At 48.0% G+C, this 13197-nt stretch overlaps 1 protein-coding gene across 1 annotated transcript in view; it reads left to right on the top strand.

Annotated features, from left to right (window-relative positions):
* Positions 1-13197, top strand: part of plch2a (phospholipase C, eta 2a) — a 63355-nt gene that overhangs the window by 37045 nt on the left and 13113 nt on the right. Inside the window, exons 9-18 of the mRNA XM_079238627.1 lie at positions 1870-2041; positions 4323-4430; positions 6184-6339; positions 8168-8266; positions 8815-8915; positions 9187-9275; positions 9357-9539; positions 9627-9734; positions 9912-10036; positions 10936-11020. Coding sequence (XP_079094753.1) covers positions 1870-2041; positions 4323-4430; positions 6184-6339; positions 8168-8266; positions 8815-8915; positions 9187-9275; positions 9357-9539; positions 9627-9734; positions 9912-10036; positions 10936-11020 — 1226 coding nt within the window. The remainder of the gene's footprint in view (positions 1-1869; positions 2042-4322; positions 4431-6183; positions 6340-8167; positions 8267-8814; positions 8916-9186; positions 9276-9356; positions 9540-9626; positions 9735-9911; positions 10037-10935; positions 11021-13197) is intronic.

Genomic DNA, 13197 nt, shown 5'->3' with positions numbered 1-13197 from the left:
CTGCTTCCTTCGGGTTTCATATGTAAGCAGTTTTCTGTGTCGTTTCTGCTGAAGCCCTAAGGTACAACCACACCACCCTGTTCTCCTCTAGCATCTTCCCCACCAGGTACAATCTGATGCACATAAAACCCAGGTAATAAATCATAGAAAAGGGTAAAATGAATAGTATTGCTCTGTGTGAACGCTCTACTGGACTGAAGTGCAGGAAAGATGTCGCGTGCAACACGTCAGTCTCACCTCAGTGACACATGTGTCAGATGAAATGCAACATGACGTGAGGTGAAACTGAGGATGTATCAGGAAACACCAGATGTGGATGAGTCCGATTTGGGCCATTTTACCTGCAGCGTGGACGAAATCCTCAGCTTTTCTCTGCCTGGAGGCAGCTTCACTGTTAGCTTTAGCATTAGCTTCAGTTTTAGCTTCACCTTTACTTTTAGCATTAGCTGTAGCTTCAATTTTACCTTAAGTACTAGGGTTAGCTTCAGTTTTAGTTTCAGCTTTCGCTTTAGCTTCAGCATTAGCTATCACTTTAGTTTCAGTACTAGCTTTAGCTTCAGTTTACCTTTAGCTTCAGTTTTAGCTTCAGTTTTATCTTTAGCTTCACGACAAGCCTTAGAATCGATTTTAGCTTCAGTTTCAGCTTTACCTTTAGCTTCAGCCCTAGCTTTTTCTTCAGCTTTAGCAGCTGCTTCAGCTTTGGCTTTAACTTCAGTTTTAGCATCCGTTTTAGCCTCACTTTTAGCTTTAGTTTTAGTTTTTAGCTTCAGGCTCAGCTTTAGTTTTATCTTTAGCTTCAGTTTCAGTTTTTAGCTTCTGCTTTATCTTTAGCTTCAGTTTTAGTTTCAGCTTTAGTTTTGTCTTTAGCTTCAGTTTCAGCTTCAGCTTTATCTTTAGCTTCAATTTTAGTTTCAGCTTTAGTTTTATCTTTAGCTTCAGCTTCAGTTTTATCTTTAGCGTCCGTTTCAGTTTTAGTTTCAGCTTTAGTATCATCTTTAGCTTCAGTTTTAGTTTCAGCTTCAGTTTTATCTTTAGCTTCAGTTTTAGCGTTAGCTTCAGCTTCAGTTTTATCTTTAGCTTTAGCTTCAGCTTTAGTTTTATCTTTAGCTTCAGCTTCAGCTTCAGTTTTATCTTTAGCTTCAGCTTTAGTTTTATCTTTAGCTTCAGCTTCAGCTTCAGTTTTATCTTTAGCTTCCGTTTCAGTTTTAGTTTCAGCTTTAGTATCATCTTTAGCTTCAGTTTTAGTTTCAGCTTCAGTTTTATCTTTAGCTTCAGTTTTAGCGTTAGCTTCAGCTTCAGTTTTATCTTCAGCTTTAGTTTTAGCTTTAGTGTTTAGCTTCAGCTTTAGCTTTAGCCAGGCGGTTTGCAGAGTAAAACTGAGTTAAAGCTAAAGAATTAAAGTTTGGATCCCCGTCAGAAGGTCGTTACACCTGATGCTTTGCACTCATTTCATCCTGATATAAATTCTGTTGTTGGCAACCTTCAGCCAATCAACTTTGGATTGATGCATCGAGTCAACTTTTTAAGCTGCTGCTAGGCCGACCATCTTTACCTAGATCCTTCACCTTTAGGATGCTGATGCTGAGTGGAGAGGTCAGCTTGAAGTGTTGGGATGCTATTTGCAATGCAGGTAACCATTTATGATGGCCTGGATTCCAGTCTGGATCTTGCAGTTTGGCTCCAGTTGCTTCATTCCAGATGTTGACATGAGGAGCTTCTGGCTCTCAGTAATCGTTTAAATGTCTGAGCATCGTGTCCTGGCGTCTGGGTGCCACTAATTTATTTTAGTTTTTCTTTGTCTTGATGTTGTCATTAAATAAGTCAGTAAAAGTTGGACTTTGGATGTTAAATGTGATGTTTTCTCCTCAGCTACCCCGTCATCCTGTCCATAGAGAACCACTGCAGCGTTCCTCAGCAGAAGAAGATGGCCCAGTACCTGACGGAGATCCTGGGGGACAAGCTGGACGTGTCCAGCGTTAAAGCAGACGAGTCCTCACGGCTGCCGTCGCCCGAGGCGTTGAGGGGGAAGATCCTCGTGAAGGTAAACTTAGAAGAATGATGAGTGTAACGTCCTGATGGAGGAGTCTTCCTCACATCTTCACGTGTCGTTTAGCTCACAGAGAAACTTCAGCAGACGGAGGTTAGAAGAATGAAGGCGTAATATTGTGATATTTTGTTATACATGACGATGTGATGATTCAACAGCATTGATTTTTCATAAAGTCTACTGTTAAACATGAAGATGCTTCGTGTTCACTCCCGTACTTTTACTTTTCCTTCATAAAGATGTGAATCTTTATCTCACAACACCTACCTGACGGGAGACCAGCTGATCTCAGTAACATTTTGCCCCGAGTTACTTTATGATAAATGCTTTTATTGAACTATCTAAGACCTTTACTGACAAGGCAGACTTTAATTTCCTCCTCCATCCTGTAAATCAGTGTTTTTTTAAAACTTTTTTTTAAACCCAGGGTCATTTTTACACTGAAAAGATCACAAGGCACACCACAAAAAAGCCTTATCATGATATAAATATATACATTTATATTAATATTATTAATATAAAGTCCATCTTGTGTAAGTGTCTTGATTAGAAATCAGATAAACACAAGCAAAAGTAGTTTTATGATCTACTTTTAAGACTAGTTATGTAAAACTGAAAAATCTCACGCACGCCAGTGTGCCACAGGACAGTGGTTGAAAATCACTGCTGTAAAAAAACAAGCAAGTGTTCTTCCTCAGTAAGTTGATGCCAAACATGTAACAGCTTGCAGTGTTTACTGTCAGTTTTCTTACCATCTGGTAAAGTAAAACTACAATATAATAATATATTGCAGTACATGTGCTGCTGCTCCTGTACTGTCTGTCTATGTTTGGATAGAATATTTCATGTACCAGACGGTTCAAGGTGCAGGACATACGACACGTATCACCAGATTCTGGCCAATACACACCGTAGCTGCAGTAAGATGAACTGGAGGGAAAAACATTTCAGATTTAAAGTGATCCTGGAGGTGAAAACAGGAGGAAAAGATGATGTTTCCACGCCTCTGCCTTCTGTTGCACAAACTGAACTTTGCTTCCACACCAGCCGCGGCTGAGTTTAGAAAAACCTGAAAGTTTTTTAATGATGTGAAGAGAAAACGAGTTTCCACATGCGATGCATGTTGAGATGGGAGCGCCATCTAGTGAGGAAAACTCTGTGCTACAGCTGCCTGCTCCTCCTGCAGGAGTCCAAACTAATGCTGCACTGGGTTACTGAAGCACCTCCTGCATCTGCGGCGTCTGCGGCTAAAAACGGCTTCCTTTGTTACTGATGGATCCATAAACGGCGTCTGAACCCAAATGAAGAGGAAAAGTGATTTGCAGTCTGATTAGATTCTTTAGATTTGGCCTGAAAATCATTTGGATTTAAACTGTGTGAACTGCGTTTGTCCTCTCAGCTCAGGATGATGTTTCCCTCATGTTTGCACCTCAGCAGAGACTGACCCTATCAGACCATGCTGCATTTGTAAAACCAGTGACTGCAGGAGTAACGTGTCATCGTAACTGATGCAGAGACCGGTATGTGCCGTATGCTGATGAAACTCAGACCGGAAAGTATGGAGAGAAATTTGTGTCAAAGTTCTGCATGTGTGACATAATTTACAGATGTGTAAACTGTGTTGAGTTCCTGCAAATTCGCACCATACGAACAAATATTCCAGTTTTGCAGGCAGAAATCAACCTGACGGATGGATCATGTTCATCCTGGAAAACCTTCCTGTGAGGTTAAATCATTAACCGTGTGCACACGCATCACCTCACACACACTGAGCACGTGCAGTTTTCAGTCTTCCTCATAGTTCCACAAATACACGGTGCGTTTAAGTGCTGGTAGAAAGCTGGGTCTTCATCAGATTGAAGTTATTTCTCTGCCCTGGACACATTTATGCTGCAACAGCTGCGTGTTTCCTGACTCGGTACACGATTCATCCGCCTAAAATCTGCAACGGCCTTTTTAACTAAACCGAAACGGGACGACTGGCAGCTGGGTTTGATTGACGTGCCTCCATCCAGTCGTTGACAACAGGCTGGTTAAAGCGTTGGGTGGCGGCTCTTCAGTTCTCGCTGCAGTTAACTGGCTGCACTCGGGGTCACAGGAGATTTTTAGGCAACATAGTAAAAACGTCTTCCACCGATGAGCTTTATCGACAGCAGATGCGAGGACGAAGCTTGCTGATGCGTTCCCAGAACACACCTGTGAGCTCGCAGCAATGTGAGCACAGCATCGCGCACGTGCAACACTGTTAGGGTGAAACTTCTCTTCTGTCTGACAGGGGAAGAAACTTCCTCCCAACATCGATGAGAACGCGGAGGAGGGAGACGTTTCTGATGAGGACAGCGCCGATGAGATGGAGGACGACTGCAAGCTGATGAATGGAGACGTACGTAGCCTTTGTTTCCTCCAGGCTCTGTCATGGATCCGTGTTTCCTGCTTCTCTGTGAGGCTATTTCTTCTCATTTCTCGCTCTCCTCTCTTCCTGTTTGTCCTCTCTTCTTCTTCTCTCCGACTGTTGCTTGCCTCTATGAAAGTGGAAGGTACCGTATCCCCGCTCGTCTCTGACATCCCACTTCGTCATCCCACATGTTCTCATCCCGCCTGTCAAAGTCGTGTCGGGGTTTCTGAAATGCAACAAACAGCCAGGAATAAACGTTTGCAGTACAGAATGAGGACTGTAAACTGCTGCAGTTAGATTCACTTGTACTGACACTGAAACGGAGACAGTTTCTCACACTTAGTTTTATGATTCATGTTCCAATTAGCGTGGTGCAGCGATCATTTCCCACCTCTATAAAACCACATGAAGACTCCTTGTTCGTCCATTGGTCGGACTTATTTCTGTCCTCTGACGCCGACAAGACGTGAAAATATAACAAAATAAAACAAATCTCTCCACAGACCTCAGGTTTAACATCACAAAAAGACATATTTAGTTCTTGTAGCGGTCAGTGAATGCATCATGAGGCTGTAAGACCAACCGGAGTCATTCATGATTACATCTCATGTTCCGTTAAACATCAGCGTCTCCAACCTCCTGAACGTTCAGCGTTGGCACAACAAGCTGCAGGAGGTGCAGGTTTCCATCATGTCTCTGCAGCTTTTCACGTCCTGCTTTCACACTTCTTCTCCTCTTACAACCTAAAGACAGTTTGACAAGAATAACGGAATCTGTTTGTTTGGAGGGAAAAAACTTTTCCTCAAAGCAACAAAATGAGACACTGATATAACATGTGTTTCCGCTCCGTCTGGAAGTCGCTCTGGTCGGCTGTTTGGATGTAGTTGTGGTTATTAAAGCTAGCTCTTCATTCCACACTGAGCTGTAGACATAAAAGTCGTGACATCTCTAGTTTACACAAACAGCAAACGTCCTCCTGGTTGACGTTACGACAGCTGACCTCCATGGCCTGCAGGGGGCGCTGATGTTCTCTCATCTGCTCCTTCCTGTAACGACATCCTCCATCTGTTCTCCATCCCCCATCTCTGCATGAAGCCTCTGCATGTGGACGAGCCTTCAGGGTTCAGCTGCTGACATGTGTCCTGTCTGCTGGTGGACCCGGCAGCTCCGGTTCCGCCCGTTTGCTTTCACTGTGAACTAAACTTTATAACACATTAATGTCATCTGGTATTTATCAGCCATTTGCAGCCACTGAGTCACTCTTCAGCCTGGAGGCTCCGTAAGGAAAACTGTGTTCTCACATCTGGAGAGGTTTATCAGCATACGCGTAACGACTGACCGCTCCATCCAATCCCCCCCACCACCACCACATATCCCTCCGTTGAGCTCTGATCTGACCGGAGCAGGACCTGCTTGTCCTAACTCACATTTCTGGAGGATAAAGGTTCCTGTTGACAGGCGTTCCAGATGTTTGAGCACCAGCCTGACCGGCCTGTCCTCAGGCTGGATCTGACAGATGGACTCTGCAGCCAGCATGAAGCGGGGAATGCAAGCGGCTTTAAGTCCCGGTCTTATGATGCTCTTCCTGCAAATATTCAACCCGACACAAACTGAATAAGATTGTTGGTGACGCTTTAGGACGTTTCAGGCTTTTTCTTCTAACAAACATTTTATAATAAATAGTTTGTAAAAAGACCAACATTCATGTCCGTCTCATGCTGCGTGTGTCCTCGCCCTGCAGACGTCGGCCAACAGGAAGCAGGTGGAGAACATGGCCAAGAAAAAGCTGGACAGCCTGATGAAGGAGTCGAAGATCCGGGACAGGGAGGACCCGGACAGCTTCACCATAGCAGGCCTGCCTCCTGCTGGGAAAGCCGTGGAAACATCTGGCAGCAAGGTAATACGGAGGGTCAGCAGCTGGCCTGACCGAATCTGAGCCAACTGGAGCAGAAAACCTGATTTTACCGGTTTAAACTGGAATTTCTGCTGTTTTCTCACCAACTTTTCCTGCATTTGGGTTTTAATGATACTGCGACTCAAACATGTTCCTCAAGTCAGAAGAAAATCAGGTTTTCTTTCCTTTCCATGCTAAACTTCTGCTGTCGTCCAGTTTGCACCCTCTCCAGCTGCAACACATTGCCCCCCCGGCTCTTCTTCTTGTTGTGACCTGAAGTTCCTGATGTTGCAACAAAAAAATCAGCTTGAATTTCTTTTCCAACTGCAAAGCACCTTAGATTGATTTAAAACAGCGATGATCTAGTAAGATTCTGTGCTGATGCGATGACACCTGGAGAGTGTTTCACCGCTCAGCAGACCTGCTGGTCACACAGGTGGATGTGGGTTTAACGCAGAGATTCTCCGTTCCGGTCCTCAGACCCCCCCTCCCTGCATGTTTTATAGGTAACCCTACCTAAACACACCTGAATGAAAGAAAAGGCTTGTTACAGGCTGTAAACAACTGGATGAGGAAGTTAATAATCTGCCTCAGGGTGGAGGAGGATCGTGTCTAAAACATGCAGGGTGGGGGTGGTCTGAGGACTGGAACTGATAAACACTGGTCTGATGGATCCACACTGTTTGCCTCATGTCTGCATGACGTCCTCCGGCAGTCAGTGATGAATTTGGACCACATGATCATGCGGTCCAATCAGCTCTCCTGCAGGGCTGCATGTGACGCAGCAGCTCAACCAGTTGAGCTGAATTTCATCGTTTCCTGCTCGTCAGACCTGCAACTTCACGCCTGATGAGAATCTTTGTCCGTGACGGCGGGATGTCCATGCAGCAGTGTCCATGTGTTGGACAGGTTTATGTCCTCCCAGCCAGCTCTTCCAACCATCCAACATGTCGCATCTGCATTAGCCACGCCCACTTCACCATCACACAGCTGTTCTACAAAACATCATTTAGTCTTTGCTCCGTTCAGAGCAACGCCTCAACGTGGTCTCAGAGTTTGTACAAAGTTCTGTCCGTCCGTGTCCAGAGAGACCAGCAGCTCAAACACACGGTGTCCTGGATGGATGCTGTGTCCTCCTGAGACGTCGGGTCCAGTAGAGATCGTCCGGGGACGCCGTGTGTTCCTTGGTCCTGCTCGAGGACACAGACCCTCAGCAGATCCCCTCCAGAGTGATCCTCCTGACGGTCACACTGCTGAGCCGTGTTGGACGTCTTTGTCCACGTGGACACCCATTTGCACGAGGCTGGACCCCCCTCTGCTAACGCAGACGGCTCAGAACCCTTCTTGTTTTATGCTCCTAAACACGAGCAATCTCTCCAGCTGCATCCTGTGTAACTCAGCCGCTGTGTGTTTGGAGGCGACGACAGAAAGGCTGCAGGTCCAGCAGGTCCTCTCCAGTCTCGTGTGGAAAGGATCTCCTGTGTCTCTGATCCACCGAGGCCAACGGTCCTGTTGGACCACGTGTCCTGTGATGGTAAAACATCGGACTCTGCGGCAGTAAATCCGGCGTGTCTGCTGTGGAAGCCGTCGTTCTGCAGTAGCATAGAGATGAATCTGAACCATTCTCATGCAGTCAGGCTGAGGAATCCACCTTCATGCTCTGCTGCTGAAAGTCTGCTGCCGTGACTTCTAGTGTCGTCAGCTGTGATGCTGTAGGTCTGTGGAAACCATTAGAGGCGGTTCCAGTAAGCTCCAGCAGTTTGAGCTGAGTTAAGAGGAAGAGCCTGCAGGTGTTTGGTTTGACATCTCAGAGAACTGGTTTCTTTATCAGGGTAAAAGCGATGATGGGACGGACACGGCGGACGAGGCGAATCCCACCAGCACCAAGAGAACGAGCCGATCCTTCATCGGGAGCTTCTCCAAACGCAAGGTTAGCTTTTATTTTACCTTCAGCTTCTTGTCCACCTGAACGGAGCGTCCCTGCAGCTCGGCATGCTTCTGCTGAGGACAGACTGGTGAGGAAGAGGATGATGAGCATGCTGTCGCGCTGCTTCTCTAAGCACGGTGGTGCAGCGTGACATCAGGAGACACACCAGATTTATACAGCAGCAAAACAAACAAGCTAAATAAACAGACTAAATGTTGCAGAGATGACTGCTGCTGCTGTGACTTAGTCAGGTGTGATTTATAGTCTAGACAGATCCTGACAGCCACTAGAGGGCGCTGTCTCAGAAAGAGCGTTTGGAGCCTGCAGCTAGGAGAGGTTTATGTCTCGATGCTCAGGTAGTTGCCATGGCGATGGATGGGAAGGACTTTTCTAAATAGAAGCGAGTTAATATACAGTGTGACGTTCTGTTTCCTCTACATGTAAGATGTCTTCCTGGTATTTTAGTTTCGCCTTTTTCTTCTTCATGGAAATGTTCTCCACATGCAGACGTTTCCCTGCTTGGTCCTCACGTGTCCCTCTGTGTCAAGCAGAAAAAGTCTTCCAAGCTGAAGAAGACGTCAAGCTTCGAGGACACAGACACGGACCAGGAGAGCACCAGCAGCGCCTCCCGAGCCCCCCCACACCACAGCAAGTACGACACACACTCATCACACACAAACTGCAGGTGGACTCGGTCTGCCAGGACAGTTTCTGTCGTTGTGCAGGTCAAACCGCTCTAAACGCTTCATGCAACAGTTCAGGTAAACGAGTTAAACGTCCTTCAGACACGGACACCAAACCAAACTATTTGCAGAAAGTTTCTGGAACATCTTCATTCTGTCTTCAGAGGAAAGGAACTTTCCGGTTTCCGCCACCTCTGACTCGTGTCTCCTCGGCAACGCCGACCTCCTCTCATCCCACAGGAAGAAGAAGACCATGAAGCTGTCCAGAGCTCTGTCCGATTTGGTCAAGTACACGTGCTCCGTGGGTCTGTATGACATCGACGCACAAGGTAGGCATCAGTCAGCACGTCCAGCGTGACGCCATCCACAGCGGCGTTAACCGGCGCGTGGCGTCCTGTGTTCTGTTGCAGCAAGCTGCAGCTGGCAGGTGTCGTCGCTGAGCGAGACCAAAGCCCACCAGGTGATGCAGCAGAAAGCCGCAGCCTTCATCCAGTTCAACCAGCGGCAGCTGTCGCGCATCTACCCGTCCTCGTACCGCGTGGACTCGTCCAACTTCAACCCCCAGCCCTTCTGGAACGCCGGCTGCCAGCTGGGTCAGTGTGCAGCCCGCCTCGCAGTGCGGCTTTCTGCAAGCTTTCAGCTTCAACCAACTAACACGGAGATGAATCTTTCTTCTTTAGTTGCTCTTAACTACCAGTCCGAGGGCCGGGTTCTTCAGCTCAACCGAGCCAAATTCTACAGCAACGGCAACTGTGGCTACATCCTGAAGCCCGTCTGCATGTGTGAAGGTGTGTGTCCACAAGGAAACCGTCCTGCATGCTGTGGAAACGTTTGATCGTCGCAGACGGAATAAAGTTGCTTGATTTGATCCTGAGATATGAAAATAAAAGCTGTGAAATATCAGCAAACATTAAATCTGTTGGATCAATCTGATCACCTGCTGAAGCTGAGTTTTCCGCTGCCAGGTGCCTTCAACCCCAACCTGGAGGACCCGCTGCCGGCTCAGATGAAGAAGCAGCTGGTGTTGAAGATAATCAGCGGACAACAGCTTCCCAAACCCAAAGACTCCATGCTGGGGGACCGAGGAGAGGTAGGACACGTTGGACACGATGGACAACACCGCACATGTGTGGCTCAGCTCCTCTCAGTCACACATCCCTCTGTTCGATGCTGCCTCCTCTCCAGTAGACTGGATTCCTGGACTGGTCTGGATCTGCAGCTCATCCAGATGCTGCTGGAGCTTAAACTGGGACAGTTTAACACCTTTACACTGGTTTCCAGTCAGTCACAGGATAGATTTTCAAACCCTGCTGATGGTTTACAGAATCCTGAACGGTTCAGGACCAGAATCCACCTGTGATGCGTTCCGAGAACATAAACCAAGCAGACTTGGGTCAACTAGTCCAGACCAGAGACCAGACCAGAGACTAGTCCAGCTCGTTTAGTCCAGTTAGTCCGGGCCAGTTAGTCTAGGCCAGCTGGTCTAGGCCAGCTGGTCTAGTCCACTAGTGAAAGCCAGAGTCCGGGCCAGAGTCCGGGCCAGAGTCCGGGCCAGAGTCCGGGCCAGAGTCCGGGCCAGAGTCCGGGCCAGAGTCCGGGCCAGAGTCCGGGCCAGAGTCCGGGCCAGAGTCCAGACTAAACATGGAGAAGCAGCATTTCGTTATGTTGTAAACACGTGGAACAACCTACCAGTGAAGATGAAACTCACCATGTCAACACTTTTAAATCCAGATTAAAACATTTTTCTCGTCTTCCTTTGGATGAAATCTGCAGTAATTACTTTGTGATTCATAGTGATTTTTTTGTTGTTGCTGTATTTTACTACATGTTAATGCTTTCTTGCAGCATCTGAAATGCCTTTAATGTTTTCCATGAAGAACTCTGAATGGTCCTGTATAAAGCTGCTTGCTGCTGTAGCCACGGTAACGCCGCTGCAGGTTCTGGAAGGAAACGGCTTCATGTTAACTCTGTTCATCACGCTTCCATCAGATCATCGATCCCTTCGTGGAGGTGGAGATCATCGGCCTCCCGGTGGACTGCTGCAAGGAGCAGACCAGAGTGGTGGATGATAACGGTGAGTCAATCTGAACAATGTTGGAACGTTTCTATGGCATCTGCCTGTTGCCATAGAAACATTCAGTATTGATTAAAAGAAGTTCCATATCATCCCGAGAATCAGTTAGCCGGGGTCGGGTCGCGGGGGCAGCAGCCTAAGCAGGGAAGCCCAGACTTCCCTCTCCCCAGCCACATTTGCCAACTCTGCGGGGGGGATCCCGAGGCGTTCCCAGGCCAGCCGAGAGATATAATCCCTCCAGAGTGTCCTGGGTCTTCCCCGGGGTCTCCTCCCAGAGGGACGTGCCTGGAACACCTCACCAGGGAGGTCCAGGAGGCATCCTGACCAGATGCCCGAGCCACCTCAACTGGTTCCTCTCGATACGGAGGAGCAGCGGCTCTACTCTGATCTCCTCCCGGATGACCGAGCTCCTCACCCTATCTCTAAGGGAGAGCCCGGCCACCCTGCGGAGGAAACTCATTTCAGCCGCCTGTATACCAGATCTCCTTCTTTCGGTCACGACCCACAGCTCATGACCATAGGTGAGGGTAGGAACGTAGATCGACTGGTAAATGGAGAGCTTCGCCTTCTGGCTCAGCTCCTTCTTCACCACGACAGACCGGCGCAGAGTCCGCATTACTGCAGACGCCGCACCGATCCATCTGTCCATCTCGCGCTCCATCCTTCCCTCACTTGTGAACAAGACCCCGAGATATTTAAACTCCTCCACTTGAGGCAGGACCTGACTCCCGACCCGGAGAGGGCAATCCACCCTATTCCGGCTGAGGACCATGGTCTCAGATTTGGAGGTGCTGATTCTCATCCCGGCTGCTTCACACTCGGCTGCGAATCACTCAAGTGAGAGCTGGAGATCACGACCAGATGAAGCCAACAGGACCACGTCATCTCCAAAAAGGAGAGACCCAATCTTGAGGCCACCAGACCGGATCCCCTCAACCCCTCGGCTGCGCCTAGAAATTCTGTCCATATAAGTTATGAACAGAATCGGTGATAAAGGGCAGCCTTGGCGGAGTCCAACCCTCACCGGAAACGAATCCGACTTACTACCGGCAATGTGGACCAAGCTCTGACACCTGTCGTACAGGGACCGGACAGCTCGTACAAGGGGGTCCGGTACCCCATACTCCCACAGTACCCCCCACAGGAGCCCCCGGGGGACACAAAGTCCACAAAGCACATGTAGGCTGGTTGGGCAAATGCCCATGCCCCTTCCAGGACCCCAAAGAGGGTATAGAGCTGGTCCAGTCCCATTTATTTAGAAATTCATTTGGTAAAATCCAAGAACCAACATTTAGTGTGACAATGCAGGTTTTTCAGCTCCCCAGCAGCGCAGAGACACAGGCTACATATTGGTCTGGTATGTGATTCAGGGAGCATAAAGAACATCCGGTACCCAGGAGGCAGAACACACCAAGCCAACGAGTCCAACAAGCAGGTTACCAGTAAGCCTGCAACGGGTCGATAAACCGCAAAAATGCTGACTTGTAGGTGAAATTACAGCAATAAAATTTCACAGTAGGGTTTAGGACGGGTATTTACTTGGTGTGGTGGGTGGGAATGAATTTTTTTTCTGTTTGTTTATTCTTTTCATTTTTGTGGTGATCAAAGTAAGAAAAGGGAGCCGATGTAGAGGACCCTAGCGATGAGGCGTTGCAACCTGAGGATGAGGCGGCTTCTTATATTAACTCCAAGAGTCCCAAAGAGGATTCTGTTGATCTGTTGTGTTGGTGGAGGCAGCGTGCACGTGTTTCCCAAACCTTGCGCTTATTGCCAGGAATGATCTCACCATTCTGGCATCCAGTGATAGGGATGTTTTCCCATTGATGGTCATGTAATCCAGGAAGGAAGAACACAGCTGCAGCCTGGAACGCTGGATGATATGTTCATGCACAGCAATCTTTCAATGAAACGAATAAAGCCTCCCCCCCTCCTCCCAGTCGGTATCCTGCAGGTTTTTGTTGTCTCCATGCTCCAACACACCAGACTGAAAGTCATAAATAGGTTGACAAGAAGCTGCTGGATCCATTTGATTTGAATCAGGTGTGTTGGTAGCAGGAAACAACAACCTGCAGGATACCGGCCCTGGAGGACTGGAGTCTGACACCCCTGCATCCACGGATTCACCCGACCTTGTGGCTGCAGAGAACCACTGGTTGCATTATGAAGATGCAGTTGTT

This window comes from Telmatherina bonti, assembly GCF_933228915.1.
Source record: "Telmatherina bonti genome assembly, chromosome: 4".
Taxonomy (NCBI): Eukaryota; Metazoa; Chordata; class Actinopteri; order Atheriniformes; family Telmatherinidae; genus Telmatherina; species Telmatherina bonti.
This window is presented reverse-complemented; position numbering and strand designations above follow the sequence as displayed.